The sequence below is a fragment of the Myodes glareolus genome, chromosome 24 (genome assembly GCF_982192425.1).
Source record: "Myodes glareolus chromosome 24, mMyoGla1.1, whole genome shotgun sequence".
Taxonomy (NCBI): domain Eukaryota; kingdom Metazoa; phylum Chordata; class Mammalia; order Rodentia; family Cricetidae; genus Myodes; species Myodes glareolus.
In genome coordinates, this window is record NC_142049.1 from 2,319,756 (window position 1) to 2,336,111 (window position 16,356).

A 16,356-nucleotide genomic window follows, 5' to 3' on the forward strand; every position below is an offset into this window, starting at 1 on the left:
GAGGCTCCCCCATCAGTCTTGGAGCCCTTGTTAGACTTATAATACCCCAGTCTAAGAGCACCCCTGAGTACTGAAATGTCTGCAGTGGTCACAGACTTAAGAAATATACATGTGCTTGCTTAGATTTTCTGAACAGGTTAAGGGAAGAAGAGTAACACAAAGAAAGCCATACTGACAGAGACTGAAATAACACCTAATTCTTCAATGAGAAGACAACGTCTCATGTCTAAAAGCATCAGAAACAAGCAGTGAAATATGACCTCACGAAACAGACAAAGTAAGTTGTCAGTGATTGGCCCCAGAAGAATGGAAGACTCTGTCAAAAAATTTCAAAATAGTTTAAGAAAGCTTGACACGGGACCTAGAGAGATGGTTCCATGGTATAGAACACTTGTTCCTCTTGCAGAGGACCTGACTTCAGTTCCCAGCACCCACATGGTAGCCCTCAACTATCCATAGCCCCAGTTTCAGGGGATCTGATACCCTTTCCTGACCTCTGCAGACTCTAGGCATGTATGTGGTGCACACACACACATGCAGGCAGAACACTCATACACATAAACAAACAAACAAACAAACAAAAAAACAATTTTTTAAAGGAAGCTTAACTAGCCTTAGTAAAAACAATTCAGAAATCTATTAGAGAAGTTTAAAGGAAGGATGGAAATACTACTTTAAAAATCAAGCAAAAACTATGCAGCTAAAAAAGATATGAGGAATGACATGAAACCTATAGTAGAGAATACTAGCAGTGAGTCAGTCAGACAGCGTATTTAAACATGTATAGTCAGTCAGGAGAGAAAACTAAAGAGGAATGAAAGAGGTGTAAGGGATTTATAGAATAACGTCAGAAAGCATTTATGAGTTATTTGAGTTCATGAAAGAATAGAAGAAGACAGGGAATAAAAGGTAAGAAATTATAGGGGTGGAGATATAACTCAGCTGGTAGAATGCTTGCTTAGCATGCCCCAAACTTTGACTTTTACCCCAGGCACTGTGTAAAGCAGATATGCTGACTCATGTTATCCCAGGCCCTGTGTAAAGCAGATACGCTGACTCATGTTATCCCAGGCCCTGTGTAAAGCAGATATGCTGACTCATGTTATTATCCCAGGCCCTGTGTAAAGCAGATACGCTGACTCATGTTATTCCAGACCCTGTGTAAAGCAGATACGCTGACTCATGTTATCCCAGGCCCTGTGTAACACAGATATGCTGACTCATGCCTGCAATCTCAACAGGTGGGAGGATCAAAATTTCAGTATCACCTTTGCTACATAGCAAGTCTGAGGCATCCTAGACCATATAAGACTATCTAAAAGAGAAAGGAAAAAAAATATATAGCAGGGCTGGGCATGTAGCTTTGAGGTAGGGCACTTAACTTTCACAAGACACTGTGATCAGTCTTTAGCAACACACACAGAGAAGAGGAGAAGGGAGAGAAGAAATTATAGCAGAAAACTTCCTAGATATGGAGAGAGAATATTAAGAAAGTAGGAGATCACAAATCAGATTCAGTCCAAATTTAAATATCAAAAGACACGTAATTGATGTGGGATTCCCCTCTGTATGCTGCGAATACCAGTTGGTTAATAAAGAAACTGGCTTGGGCTGATAGGGTAGAACAGAGCTAGGTGGGGAAAGCTGAATGCTGGGAGAAAGAAGGGTAGAGTGAGAGAGAAGCCATGTAGGCCTGCCTGAGACAGACGCTGTACACAACTTTGCCGGTTAGCCACTGCCATGTGGTGATACACAGATTAATGGAGATGGGTTAAATTAATATGTAAGAGCTAGCCAATAAGAAACTAGAGCTAATAGGCCACACAGTGATTTAATTAATATGATTTCTGTGTGATTATTTGAGAGTCTGGGTGGCAAATAAACAAACGGCCTCTTACTACACATAATCTAATTGTCAAAAGACAAAATATCTTAAAAGAAGTAAGTAACATAAAGTGGACTCTTAATATACCTCAGTGAACTTCAACAGAAACCTTATAAGCCAGGGAATAAGGTAATAGATTAGAATGGTTTAAAAAAAACAAAAACCTGCCAATCAAGAAAAGCTGTCTTACAAAAATGGGGCAATAGTAAGAGCTAAAAAAGCTGAAGAATTTACCACAGCCAAGCCTGCCTTACAAGAAGTGCTAGGGGAGTCTTTATAAACAGCAGAAAAGGACATCAGTGAGTAACTTAAATGTCTGAAGGTATACACTTCACTATACAACTCACAAATACAGTATACAGTCAAATTTAGGATTTCTCTATGATGTATAGTGAGCTATAAGTATAAGTTAATTAGGTCTAGTATGAAGGATAAAAGACAAAACTACTAAAGTAATGGTAACTATAATAATTATGTGGATAATAAAATATAAATTGTGACATCAGAAATTTAAAATTTAGGAAGGGGAAAAGTTAAAATATGAAGATTTTTTAAAGCTGGGCAGTGGTGGCGTATGCCTTTAAGGCAGAGACAGGAGAGTCCGAGGCCACTGTGGTCTACAGAGTGAGTTCTAGGACAGCCAGGGATACACAGAGAAACCCCGTCTACAAAATTAAACAAACAAAATGATTTTTTTTTTGCTTCCTTCTATGTGGTCAAACTGAGTTTTTAATCTGTTTAACATAAGCTATTATAATTGTACTACATTCTTGGTAGTTTCATAGTAGCCATAGAGCAAAAAAAAAAATCTTAATTAATACACTAAAATAAAATACATGAAGTTAGAATATACTAGAGAAAAGTCACTACCCCAAAGAAAGGGAATACTAGAAGAAAAGTATATACAAAACTACTAAAAGGCTTAAAATATAGTAACAAGTACTTATTTATCAGTGGTTATCTTGAATGTAAATTGATTAACCTCTCCAATTAAAAAGCACAGAATAGCTAAATGATTATAAAACAAAAGTGGGAATTGTATGTTACCTCCAGCTGAGACAGTCTGTGGACATGGATCCTGAAAGGGGAAGCTGCACTGAGGTCAGCCAGAATTATGAGAAGAGACAAAGATGCTCATTACATAATAATAAACAGGGCAATTCAACAGTCACAAATACATGTACCAAACAGACTATAATGTACCTACTTTTAGCAATTGTCAGACTATCCAGGAAAAAAAAAAAAACAAAACCAGCAGATCTAAATTACAGTATAGACCAAATAAACCTAAAAGACATTTACAGAACAGTACACCCAACAGCTATAGAATACATATGTTCCTCACCGCACATGAACATTCTCCGGAACAGAGCATATGTTGACTCACAAAACAAGCTTTAACAATTTAAGACTGAAATGATTTTAAGTATCTTTCTGATCAGAATGGTGTAAAACTACAAATAAATAACAGAAAAATGTTAGAAATTCTACAGATACGCAGAAACTAAGGTTTATGCTACTGAATAAATAGTGCATTAATGAAAATAAAATGAAAACATAGCATATGAAAACCTATAGGGGACAGCAGAAGCCATCAAAACAGATGAGCTCAAGGAGCCCTAACGCTGCATCCTAAGAGAGATAAACAATAGACCTAAAAATAATGGACGGAAGGAGGTGATAAAGACCAGAGCAGAAACAATGAAATAGAGACAAATGCATACGATCAGTTAAATGAAGATGAATTACCACTGACAGTGATACAAAGAATCATAAGGAACTTTTCTGGTTGTTTCTGGTTTTTGAGACAGGGTTTCCCCATGCAACCTTGACTGTCCTGGAACTCTGTCTGTAGATCAGGCTAGCCTTGAACTCAGAGAACCACCCGTCTCTGCCTCCCGAGTGCTGGGATTAAAGACGTGCTCACCGCCTGGCCATAAGGAATTGTTATGAATAGTTACGTTCCAACAGATGAGATAAACTAGAAATACACAAATTCCTGGACACATATAGCTTATTGATAAAATGGCATCTCCAGTCATTGAGTGAAGGTAAATTATTTTCATAATTGATGCTAGAAAAATAATTGCTAAAATAATTGACTATGTACTTTGCATCATTCACAGAAATAAATTTTCAATTGATCAAAATAATAAACACAAAAACCAAAATATTACAAATGCTGAAAGAAAATGTATGAATTTATGTCCAGCATTTTGGAAAGGCTTTCTGTGATTTAAGGTGTAAGAAAAGATGGACAAATTGAGCCACACATCTGGCCGGGTGTAGTGGGACACGCATGTAATTCCAGCCACGTGTGGGAGCTTGCCCGAATACACAGTGTGAAGTAAACCTGTACAGCTTAGACTCTGTCTTGATCTACAGTTTCTTTTGGCTTGGGATGCTCAGTGGTAGAGCATCTACCCAGCATAAACATAGCCCTAGCATCAATCCCCAGTACTACCAAAAGAGGGAGGATGCTTTTTCTTTTTTCTCCTTTTGGTTAGCATGAAATAAAATATATGGACTATTGACACAATATTTGTTATAAAAGTCCTACGTAACTACAAAACTTTATTAACTATGCTTACAAAGCCCACTTTTGAGCCAGAACATTGAAAATGTCTTCTATGCCTTTTTGTACATAGCTCTGTAATTGTTTCCTAGACATATAAGTTGTCTATAAAATATTTTACAAAGGAACCTGAGTTAGAATTCCTTCCTTATTACTTAATAGTGCTATGGCATTTGTGAACCTTCATTGTCAATGAACTGCATGAAGTCCATATGGTAACTGATAAGGTTCTGTAAAGATGAAAGGACCTAGAGCAGTTATAGTGGTCAGTATACTTGGCATAGCATAAAACTTCAGTGCATAGAACTATTTATTGTAGAAGAGAGACAGCCCAAAGCGGCCACCAGTGTCTGAGGTGCTCCCTTGGATTGTTGAATCTGTGGACTATAGACCACAGAAAGAATTAGAGTGAGTCAGAAAGAAGCAGAGTTAGTTTATTAATTAATTACACATAGAGACTGCAGTACACTTTCTCAAGAAAGTTCTCAAAAGAGAACATCTAGGTGTCTGACAGTAGTTTTAGATCTATGGTATGGTGGCTCTTTAAATTATATTGCTAGGTTTTATGGATCAGAGGAGTACAAGACTGCTAAAGGAAGCTGACCAGCTATGCACATGAAAGTTTGTCCTGCGTACCCAGTACTTTATAGAAAAATAGAGTATTGTTAATCTAGTAAACTACTTATTAGGGAGAATTTTAGAAAAATTATACGTGCTTGTTTTTGTTTTTCTCTATGCCAAAATCCTCAGTCAAAGCACTAACTCAGCATCGTCTGTGTCCTGTATCACAAGAACTTATAGACTTAGTTTTCCTCAAGACTTAGTACTTAATGTCTTACTGTCTTCTGAAGTCACTCTGGCCCCCAAATAATTTCTTGCTAATCCTTTTATTTGTCTGTCTTAATTTCAGTGGTGGGGATGGGCTCCTGGTGTTTCCACATGACTCTGAAGTATGAAATGCAGGTGAGCAATGGCAAAAGAAGTGGTTGTTTCAGGTTTGAGACCCCTCCAAATTGAGAAAAGAACTCGTAACTAAAGGATAATAAGGAGGGGGGCTTGTCTTCTTGAAGTTTGCTTTTCCCTTCAGGTCAGAGGACTCAAATTGACTGTATAAAGAAGTAGTATGGCTTTCTATATGTGCCAATTCTGCGCAGACATATACAATTTTAAAACAGCATTAACTGTTACGTGGAGGTGTTCTAAAAAGTAGTAAGCCATTCACAAAAGCATATTCTTAGGTGCCTCCAGTCTTTGGTGTGTCCGTGGACCCTGTTTAGTTTCTGTCGTTGCTGTGAAGCATTTATCTAGATATTTTAACCTGTTGGCTTGTCATCTCTAATGAGACAGGGTTACACTACAGGTTAGTGTAGGCTGGCTATTCTGAAATTCAGACCTGGTTATTTTGTATGCCAACTACAGAGGACCCAGGTTTGGTTCTCAGCATTCACATGGCAGCTCACGGCCATCTGTAACTCCAGTTCCAGGGGATCCAACAACCCTTTCAAAACACACACTTGGTAGCACTACGTACATGGAACCAAAATGCTTACACAAATAAAATAAACGTTTTTAAAAAACTGACCAAAAAGATTAATAAGCAATAAGATGCAGACTGCTGAGCTAGTACGAGGAAAGGTGCTTGTCGCCGAGTCCAGCTGCCTGCGTTTATCCTCGTGATCCCCTCGGTGGAAGGAGAGAGCCAGCTTCCAGACATTGTCCTCCAGCTCCACGTGTGTGCAGTTACACGCATGCCCAGCAGTGCCCTCTCTCATAGGTAGGTGCTGGTCCAGGGTTTCAGGAGTGAAGCCCTTGCTGTGCAGGTGTGAGGACCTGGGTTCGAGTCCCAGAGTCCACGGAAAGGTGCGAAGAATGGTAGCTTACGCTTGCCATCCCAGGCAATAGGCAGATTCTGGTGCTTTGTGACTATCCGGTTCGTCCTAATCAACAAGCTCCAGGTAGGTCAGAAACAAGGTTTGAGTGCCTGTGGAAAACACTTAAAGGTTGACCACTTGCCTCCACGAGTGTGCACACATACACACGTGCACACATACAAATGAGTGAATATTCATATTTCTGTAAATGTAGTCTTTTTAAATAAGCCACAGACATCTGGAGTCCGTGCCTTTCTCCTGAGCTACAGATCTGTATGTCTCATTACCTGAAGGGCATTTCTAATATCTGTGTCCGGTCCCTGACATTGAGAATGCGGAAATGGTTCTTGCCGTTTTCTCTGCTTTCATAATCTCCTTCACCTGGACTACTGTATCCTGAATTGTTAGGCAAGAAGCTTGATGTATCATTTTTAGCTTCTTTCTCCTTACCTTTCTATAAAATTAATAACAAATATCTATTTATTTTACTTCCTAAATAGTTCTCAATTCTGCACATTTATAATTTATGATTTTCTTGGCCTGGACTCTGTTCTCTGGGATAATTCAGTCAGATGTATCATTTCGATTTCTGTGTTAGCAGGGATGGATAGATAACTTTGATGGTTCAAAAACAACTAACAAGTAAATTAGATGGTGGTGCATATATTAAATAATTAGCAAAAGAAATTAAATAAGAATTAATAATCGGGACTGAGCACTAGGAATTTTATTTTGACGTCCATAACTATAGCTGTACGATGTTGACACTTTGTCTCTCTGCTTCATGTAGCTGTTGGATGAGCTCCCCATGATTTACAGCTGCTGTATATTTGTGTACTGCATGTGAGTACTTACATTTAAAATTCAATTCAGTGTGGGTTTTGGTCTAATTACATTACTAGGATATGTAATGTAAAAGATTTAAAAAAAATTGTGACATTAGTGGAGAGTTTAGTTTCTGGGAAGCTACAGTAATCTCAGAACCCTAATGCCAGTTTGGATAGTATCCTAATTTGACTTAAATAGGCATTGTGCCTTCTCTTGAGTGAAGAATGTGTTCAAATTGTGCCATAAAAGTTTTGGAGCAGTTTCTCTATACTGTAGTATGAGTGGTTTCTTTTTTAGTTACTGCATTTTAAAAATATAATTTTTATTTTATGTGTGTGAGCATCTTGCCTGCATGTATGTCTGTACACCATGTGTATGAGAAGGCCAGAAGAGGGGATTGGATCCTCTGGAACTGGAGCTATGAAGGGTTGTGAGCCAGCACGCACGTGCTAGGGACTGGATCCAGGTTTTCTGCAGGAGTAACGAGCCCTCTTAGCGGCTGAGCCAGCACCAGTTTCCTTTGTTGTTGTTGTTGTTGTTGGTGGTGGTGGTGGTGGTGGTGGTGTGTGTGTGTGTGCGTGCGTGCGTGCGTGCGTGCGTGCGTGCGTGCGTGTGCGTGTACCACATTGTACATACCGGGGTCAGAAGTGAGTTCTCCTCCCAGCCTGGTATACTGAGACTGAACGTTGTCTTCAGGCTTGAACTGTAATTGCTTTAACCTGCTGAACCATTCATTTCATTAGCTCACGAACTATTTCTTGATAAGAGCTTAGCTGAAAAGTGAAGTACACTCATAGTTCTTAGTTGTTTGAGAATTCCATGCACTATATTTTGATCATCTTTTCCCTCTCTCTGACCTCCTCCCAGATCTATCCTATCTCCCTAACTACCCAATTTCATGTTCTATTTTGTTATTGTTTATATTATTGTTGTTGTTGTTGTTATTATTTTAACCTGTCAGGTCCACTTGTGTTGATCAGCTACTCTTGGATGTGGGGCTTTCTCTTAGAGAGTGTAGGTGACTCACCAGTGGCCATACCATTAAAGAATCCAGACTGTCTCTTTCCCAGCAACTCTCAAGTGTTGTTAGCTCCTCAGCCACGACAGGGCTTTGTGCTGCCCGCCCCTCCCCCCACGATCTCCAGATTTCCTCTGATGACGACAGCAGGTACTGAGCTGGTTTTATACACAAGAAAGTAAAGCACAAGAAAGTTAGCTCAGGGATCTGAGCGTGTCTTCATTAATAAGCATGTCAGACATACATTATATTATACAGGTTAACAGTCTCCGAGGACACTCAAATATCCCTGGAAATGGCCCATGATGGAAAATCACAAGGGTCATCATCTCTCTGACCCTGAATGGTTTTTGTTTGTTTATTTTTGAATTGGTTTTAGGATGCTCTTTGCCCATATCAAGTATGCAAAGCAGTCTAGACCTCCAGCTGTTTCTAAACCTGCGTGCCTTGTGTGCTTGCATCTGTGAAGCATGTGCTGGAAAGCCTGCATGGTAAACATGGAAGGAGAAAGCAAAAGAGTCGAGTACTAACCCTCTGTGGACAGGGCCAGGCTAAGAAAGTAGTGATAGCCTAGTGGTGATGCCTCCCTATAAGACATGCCTCTTGTAAAGAATCCTTCATCCCTCTCCAGAAGAGGAAAAGAGGAAACACAAGAGCCCCAGTTCCCACATCACGGCATCATGGGTGTGAAGTACCTAGGAGGCTATAACATCATTGTGACCTTTAGTTATCCACAGTCTGTGTGTTTGCTGCTCCACTGTCCTCGGGCAGCCAGTGGAGAACACACCTTACAAAGGGTCGGGCGCTCCTTCTGGAGGAAGTAGTCCCCGAAACAACCACACAGAAACTGTATTAGTTAAATCACTGCTTGGCCCATTAGCTCTAGCTTCTTATTGGCTAACTCTTACATATTAATTTAACCCATTTCTATTAATCTGTGTATTGCCACAAGGCTGTGGCTTACCGGGTAAAGTTCTGGCATCTGTCTCAGGCGACTACATGGCTTCTCACTGACTCTGCCTTCTTTCTCCCAGCATTCAGTTTTGTTTTCCCCACCTAACTAAGCTCTGCCTTGCTATAGGTCCAAAGCAGTTTCTTTATTAATCAATGGAATCACAGCACACAGAAGGGAATCCCACATCAAAGTAGTTCTGAAAGCACCCTGATTCAAGACGAGTGGAAACCATCCAGTAAATCTTGGATATATATAAAAAAGTCAGTGCATAAAATAAAGTGGTAACATTTGTGCGTATGGGTGATTTGCCTGTATGTATGACTTGTGCACCTCATGTGTGCCAGTAGAGGACCGAGAAGGCACTGTATCCCCGGATCTGAGATTGTAGACAATTGTGAGCTGCCATCTGATGCCTTCACACTATCCTTTGAGAACATTTGAAATAAGTTTCTCAGCTGTAGGCAAAGCAAAAAGGAAACTATAATTAATAAATACACTAACTTTTCTATCCAATTATAAAATCATATAATTTAAAAGTAAGATCCTGCTTCATCCTTGTACCATCTTCAGACACCTAAAGCCATAGAATTTAAAGGAGAAGGAGCGTAGAGACCTCCTGTTCCATCTCCTTCTTTGCAGAGGAGATAAGCATGTAATTCAGTTAGTCAATTGAGAATGCACTGCTAGCTGTCTGTCCTAACGCAGTCCTCCAAGGCTGAGTGCTCACTGCTGGCCTGCTGTCCCTGCCCCCCCATACTATCTCCTGTGCATTGGGCACTGACCTAGTAATTGTCTGCAAATATAGTAAGATTTCATCACTGTACACAAAGAATTCACAGTCTAGTTGAGGAGACACATAGGAAAACTAAGTATAATGCAATGCCTTTTTCTCTTCCTCCTCCTCTTCTCAACAGAATTTCCCTCTGCAGCCCAGGGCCGTCCTCCAGTCCCGGCCTCCTGAGGGCTGGGTAGCAAGTGTGAGCTACCATGCCTCGCAGCACAGTGATCTCAGTAGCTGCGTTCAGAGAGAGCATTGTTGTAAGATAACAAATACACAGAGCTACTGGAGTTAGAGAGACTTCCCTTTTGTGAGGACCGAGGAAACTGTGACCCCGTAGAGGGGAGTCCAGCCTTGCTCACTAGAACTGGAAAGGACTGTCTGTGCCTCCGTCTTCCTCTTCCCTATCTCTCCGCATGGCTTCAAGTCTTTCTACCTACTTTATTTTTCTTTTCATCCAGGTTCTTTCTCCGCTCACTCACCCCTTTGTTTGCTCACCTCGCTGCCTCCAGATATCAGCTGTAGACTATCTGATACCGTATTTTGACTCCCTTTACTTAATTGACTTTGTTGTCTCCCCAACTTCATCCTTGCAGGAGAGAGAACTTTATTGTGTCAGCCGATGTTACGCTACTCCCACTGCTCCCGCCAGCCTCTTGTAGCCTGTGTCCAGTCCAGTGTTGTAACCCAGAGGGTGGGGGTGGAGACGGGGAGTGCTGCTGGGGCACAAGAGCTGTTCCTGGTGATGCCTTGTGAAGTGAATTTCTTTCTCTCTTATTTTAAAGGTTTGAATGTTTCAAGACAAAGAACTCAATAAACTACCATCTGCTTTTTACCCTAGTCCTATTCAGTTTAATAGTAACCACGGTAAGTCATACTTTATCTCCAGTAAAGTGTGCTGTGTAGGAGATTGGAGTGATCAGCTTCCAGTTTTTGCATAAAGCTATGCAGACTGAGGTGTTTTTATGCCATTGGGATGCCTTATTTTTAGACTTCGCACCTTTATTTCCTTTTCAAAAATTACTTTTAATTGAAAAAGCTTTGGAAAGTTTTTGAGGCCATCCCGAGCCACATCATGTGTTCTAGGCCAGCTTCAGCTGTCGGACTTTGTCTCAGCATGCCCCCACTTCCTTCATAACTTTAATTAAAAAAATACTGCTTGATGAGGATCACGTGGTTTGAGGCCATCCTGGGCTACGTAATGTTTTGTTCTGAGCTCAGAACTTAGAAAACAAAAGCAAAGATTACCACTTGAACCAGGCATGTTGGCTTGAGGCTGTCCTGGGCTACATCGAAAGATTGCGTCTGAGGAAGGAAAACAGAAGCAGAGAAAAATATCATTTGAGTCAGTCAGGGTAAGCTTCAGAGGAGATTCTCTAAGTTAGATGGTAACTGATGAGCGGGGGTTTTCAGACCTCTGGGCAACAGTGTGGCAAAACATTTATTCTTCTGTATTTCCATACACACAGACCTTAGAGTAGCATAGTGAATTGCTCTTTTTTGAAAATTACTATGTGCCAGATGTTTACTGAATACTTTGCCTTGATTGTCCAATTAAGTTATCATGGGTACGATTGAGAGAGGTTTTATATATGTGATTGCCTTATGGTAGGGGAAGTAGTAAATGGGTTTAGTGAGTGAGTCAGTATGTCAGGGGACAAAGTCCCATATGTGCTATGCTTAAGAGTTTAAATTTGTTCTCTAAGTTGTATTGATCCATAAAGTAGAAAAATGTAATCAGACAAGTTTTAGAAAAATTCTGTGTTACAGGAGATAGATTAAAGGAGTCTGGAGATTAAATGCAGGAACTTTTCATACTTCATAAAATTTGGGACTAAGATTGAAGCACTGTAGCTGTGGTGAGGATGCAAAGAAGCGGCCGTGCATAGTCGGGACGTGTGGCCTGTTGACTAGAGAGGGCAGAAGTGGAACAAAGACAGAATGGTGCAGAATGCTACCTGTTAGCCATGTAAGGCATGGCATCCCAAGTTTGATGTAACATAAACTACACAGCAAGACCTTCTTTTAAAATTAAAACATGGAGCCAGCATGTTGGAACAAGCCTATAATCCCAGCACTCAGGAGGCAAAGGCAGGAGGATCATGAGTTAAAGGCCTTTTTTTTTTCTATATAGCAAATTCAAGGCCAGGCTACATAAGTCTTAAAATATAAAAATTAAATTTCTGGATGGTGGTGGCATACAACTTTAATCCCAGCAGTCAGGAGGCAGAGGCAGGCACATCTCTGAGTTCAAGGTCAGCCTAGTCTACAGAGCAAGTTCCAGGACAGTCAGGGCTACACAGAGAAACCTTGTCTCAAAAAAAAAAAAAAAAAAAACAAAAAACAAAACCAAAAAAATTAAGTTAAAATTAAAAGCTAAAAATACATATAAGACAATAAGATTGTAGTTGCAGTTCATCTGGTAAAGTGCTTGCCTAGTGTACAGAAAGCTCTAGATTCCGTCCTCAGCGCTGAGTAAAATCAAGTGTCTTGGTGAATGTCTGCATTCCCAAAACCTATGCTAAAACCAAGTGTCTTGGTGAATATCTGTGTTCCTAAAACCTAGGCTGGACAGGTGAAGGCAGGAGGATCAGAAGTTTGAGGTCATCTTTAATAATGTAATCAGTTTAAGACCAACCTGGACTATGTGTTTTTAAAAAATAAATAAATAAACTGGACCAGCAAAATGGCTCAGTGGGTAAATGATCCTGCTACTAAGCCTGAAAATCTAAGTTTGATAATTGGAACCTAACAGTTGTGGGAAAGAACTGATAGCTGCAAGGTGTCCTCTGATTTGCAGATTGAACTATGAACATCTTGTTCAGAAAAGATAGTTAGTAAGCGTATGCTGTGATGTAGGAAGAAATAAACCTGGTTTATGATATGTTGAGTTTGAAGTATCCAGTATTAGCGAAACTGGAGGCTTAACAGGTAGGCTGGACTAAAGGTACAGATTTGGGAGTTGGTTGGGATATAGGTTGTATCAGAAATACGGAGACCCTTGAACTGGTACCAAAGTAAAACACACCGTTAAGACTAAAAATATAAATCAGACATTTGAGGACCATGGAGAATTATAGCCAGCAAAGACTAGACCCATTGGTAGGCTAAGAGATGTTATAATGAGAAGCAAATCAAGCTTTGACATCAGTTGGGTGAGTTTGGATCTGATGTTTTCTCTCAGTGCTCACTCAGCTTTGGTTTTTCTCATGATAAAGTGAAGATAAAATAGAACATCTTTACACTGGCTAGAGTATTACTGTCTGCACATAATAAGGATTCCATAATTCTTGGCCTAAAAAACAGTGTTGAAGACACATATCCTTAAACCTGGCCTATTGGTGCACACCTATAATCCCTGCACTCAAGAGATCGAGGCAGGAGGATTGTGAGTCCAAGGCTAACCTAAGATACATAATGAGTTCCAGTTAGTATTTTGAAGGAAAGACACAAATTAGACACATTCCCTTTATTAAATTTATAGTTAACAGGAAATGTTTCAGTCAAAATAATTGTAGTCTTTTTATAGTAAAAAAAACTTTTAGAAATAAATTTTTAGGTAAGCTTTAAAACTATGTGCAGTTTCATTAGATTATTACATTAAATGAAGATGTAAAGATGTCTAAGCTCAGTTCTAGACAGCAAGGAGGTTATCAGCCTGCAGGGAAAGTAGCAAACCAGTAGAATAGTAGAATGTGTAGGTGGCGGTTCTCAGCTGAGGGTCGTGACCCCACATATCTGACATTCTGCGTAGTAGATACTTCTATTACAATTATGTCAGTACCAAGATTGCAGTTCTGGAGTAGCAACTAAAGAGTTTTCTGTTGGTGGTCACCACAGCATGAGGAGCTGTGTTGAGGGTCGCAGCGTTAGGTCGCTGCCGTAGAGCTTAGAGGTAGGTGGTGAGTGGTGGCTGCTGTTGGAAGTGGAAGAGATCAGAAAAGACTTGAAGGAGGAATAATCTGTGTTGAATTTTCAAAAGTACTTGTGAGTTGTGGAGGATTTCTGAACGGTGAAGAGCAGTGTGTTTGCAGATGCAGAAGGCTGAAAGTGAGTACACATCAAAGCAACACTGGGCTCTGGAGCCCAGAGGGAGGCCCGGCAAGGAGACAGGAACTGGAACTTGGTTGTGGTGGGGCAAGGGTCAAGGATTGTTTGAGTTTTGATTCCTTTGTACTGTGTCGTTTAAAAGCATGCTCTGTAGACAATATGTGCATATTAAATCTTGCAAAGGCATTGAACTTAACACCCACAAGACTTGGGAGCCTGAAACTTGGGCTTGTGTTACTGAAGGTGTATCTAGGTAGTGAATAGTTTGGAAGCAGGAATGGGTACAAGGAATTTGTTTAAATGGCTTCACTTACTGATAATCTAGTATGTCTAGATCCTTGCCCATACTCTAGCTTAGTATTCTCCATGCTGCAGTCTTCCATTCTTCAGGTAAGCACCAAGGCTTTTAAGTTAAGTGACAGTTGCTGAGACCCTGGAACAAGTAAGTGAAGAGCTAGAAATTTGACTTTGATCCCTGACTACAGTATTCTTTCTGCTGGCACAGAGACTGTCGGCGTAATTTGTTTACCCTTGTCAATAGCCTTGTATCCTCGACCCTCCTTGGTGGTGACCTAAAGACCAGTGCTGATGTAGTCCACCTCTGATTGAAATAGTTATTTCATTGCCCATGGCTGGGCTGGTTTGGGAGAAGCTGTCTGTAGGTGCTCGCCCTCCTGTGCCCATGCCGCCTCATCTGATTGGTTTTATGTAGCTGGGGTCTGGTTGGAATAACATGGGGAAGGAGAGGGCTGGGGTCTGAAGAGTGGTTGGAACAGGTTTATATTCCTTCTTTCACTTATGTTTCTAATAATATTTTTCAGATTTACCTAAAAGTAAAAGAGCCTATATTCCATCAGGTAATATTTTAAAAAGATTTATTTAGTTCATGTTATTTATATGAGTGTTTGCTTGCATGTATGTCTGTGTACCATATGCTTGCTTGGGGCCTGTGAGGATCAGGAGAAGGTTATGAAGTTATGGTTTTCTTCCCCACATACAGCAATAATGTGCAGTGATAAAAGTGGGAGTAGGCTGGACTACCCATGTCCATGGTGGTTCACACCCTCGGCCCAGAGGTTAACAGTCAGGATAGCTCGGTGTCCGCAGCATGTGCCACACTCGAGTGTGCACACATGCAGACACACAGAGACAAGACAAATGCTTCCAGAGAGTGGAACAGTGATGTTCTTAGCTGGGCATAGAAAATGTGTGTGCCTTCTGCCATACCTCTTCTTACTTATCTGCATCCTTTGTACTGTTTTTTTATAATAAACTACCGAACAGTTGAACAAGCAAGCTGTTTCTCACTGTTGGAGTAAGTTACAAATAAAGAAAGAGATGTTTGGGCTTGGTGGTGCATACCTCTAATCCTAGCACTCAGGAGTCTGGAGCAAGAGGAGGTTTTAGAATTGGAGGTCATATTCCTCTTACTGTGTTGCCTTGCACAGCCTTGATACAAGGGGAGGTGCTTAGTCCTACTGCAATTTAATATGCCATGTTTGTTGATACCCTTGGGAAGCCTACTTATTTCAGAACTGAAACAGGAGGAATGAATTTGGGGAGGGGGAAGCAAATGTGGTCAGGATGTAAAATAAACAAAGTTAACTTAAAGAACTTTGGAGCAATAATAATTAAAAAAGAACTCGAGGTCAATATTAATATGAACTCGTGGCTTAGGTACCATATTTAGAAAAGTCTACAGTGAACTCAGTGTCCCCAGTGATAGGTGTCAAATGGTGTCACACTTCTCCTGATGTAGCTCACTGAGGGCACTGCATCATTTTAGTAAATCACAGGACATGTAAAACAAACCCAAACTTAAGGAAATTCCCCAAAGTAACTTGACTGTAACTTTTAAAATTATCAAAGTCATAGGCCAGAGAGTATGTGCCTATAATCCCAGAACTCCGGAGGCTAAGGAGTATTGTAAATTCAAGCCAACATAGGCCATGTAACAAGATTCTGTGGGCCACAAAAGCTAAATTCATCAAACACAAGTAAAGAGTGAGGAGCTAGTCTGGAAAAAAAAAAGACTTCAGAGAATATCCTGGCTTGATCCTGTTGCTGCAATAAACACCATGACCATAAGAAACTTAAGAGAAAAGGTTTATTTCATCTTGACATTTACAGTCCATCATTTAGGAAAGTCAAGGTAGGATCTCAAACAGGAACCTGGAGGTAGGTACGTAAGCTGAGAGTGTAAGATTTACTAACTTCCTCCTCGTGGATTGCTCAGCTTGCTTTTTTTTTTCTAAGAGATTATAATCTAAGACAGGTGGTGGTGATGCATGCTTTTCCCATGCACTTAGGAGGCAGAGGCAGGCAAATCTTAGAGTTTGAGGTCAGTGTAGTCTACAGATCGAGTTTCAGGACAGCCAGGACCACAGAGAAACCCA

At 40.4% G+C, this 16,356-nt stretch overlaps 1 protein-coding gene across 5 annotated transcripts in view; it reads left to right on the forward strand.

The window, feature by feature from the left end:
* Acer3 (alkaline ceramidase 3) overlaps positions 1-16,356 on the forward strand; it is a 71,548-nt gene that overhangs the window by 28,464 nt on the left and 26,728 nt on the right. For 4 of the 5 annotated variants that reach the window (XM_048435095.3, XM_048435096.3, XM_048435097.3 and 1 more), the window contains 4 exons: positions 5,371-5,423; positions 7,122-7,174; positions 10,696-10,777; positions 14,782-14,817. In XM_048435095.3, the coding sequence (XP_048291052.1) occupies positions 5,371-5,423; positions 7,122-7,174; positions 10,696-10,777; positions 14,782-14,817 (224 nt within the window). The remainder of the gene's footprint in view (positions 1-5,370; positions 5,424-7,121; positions 7,175-10,695; positions 10,778-14,781; positions 14,818-16,356) is intronic. The other variant, XM_085682959.2, reaches the window with a different exon arrangement.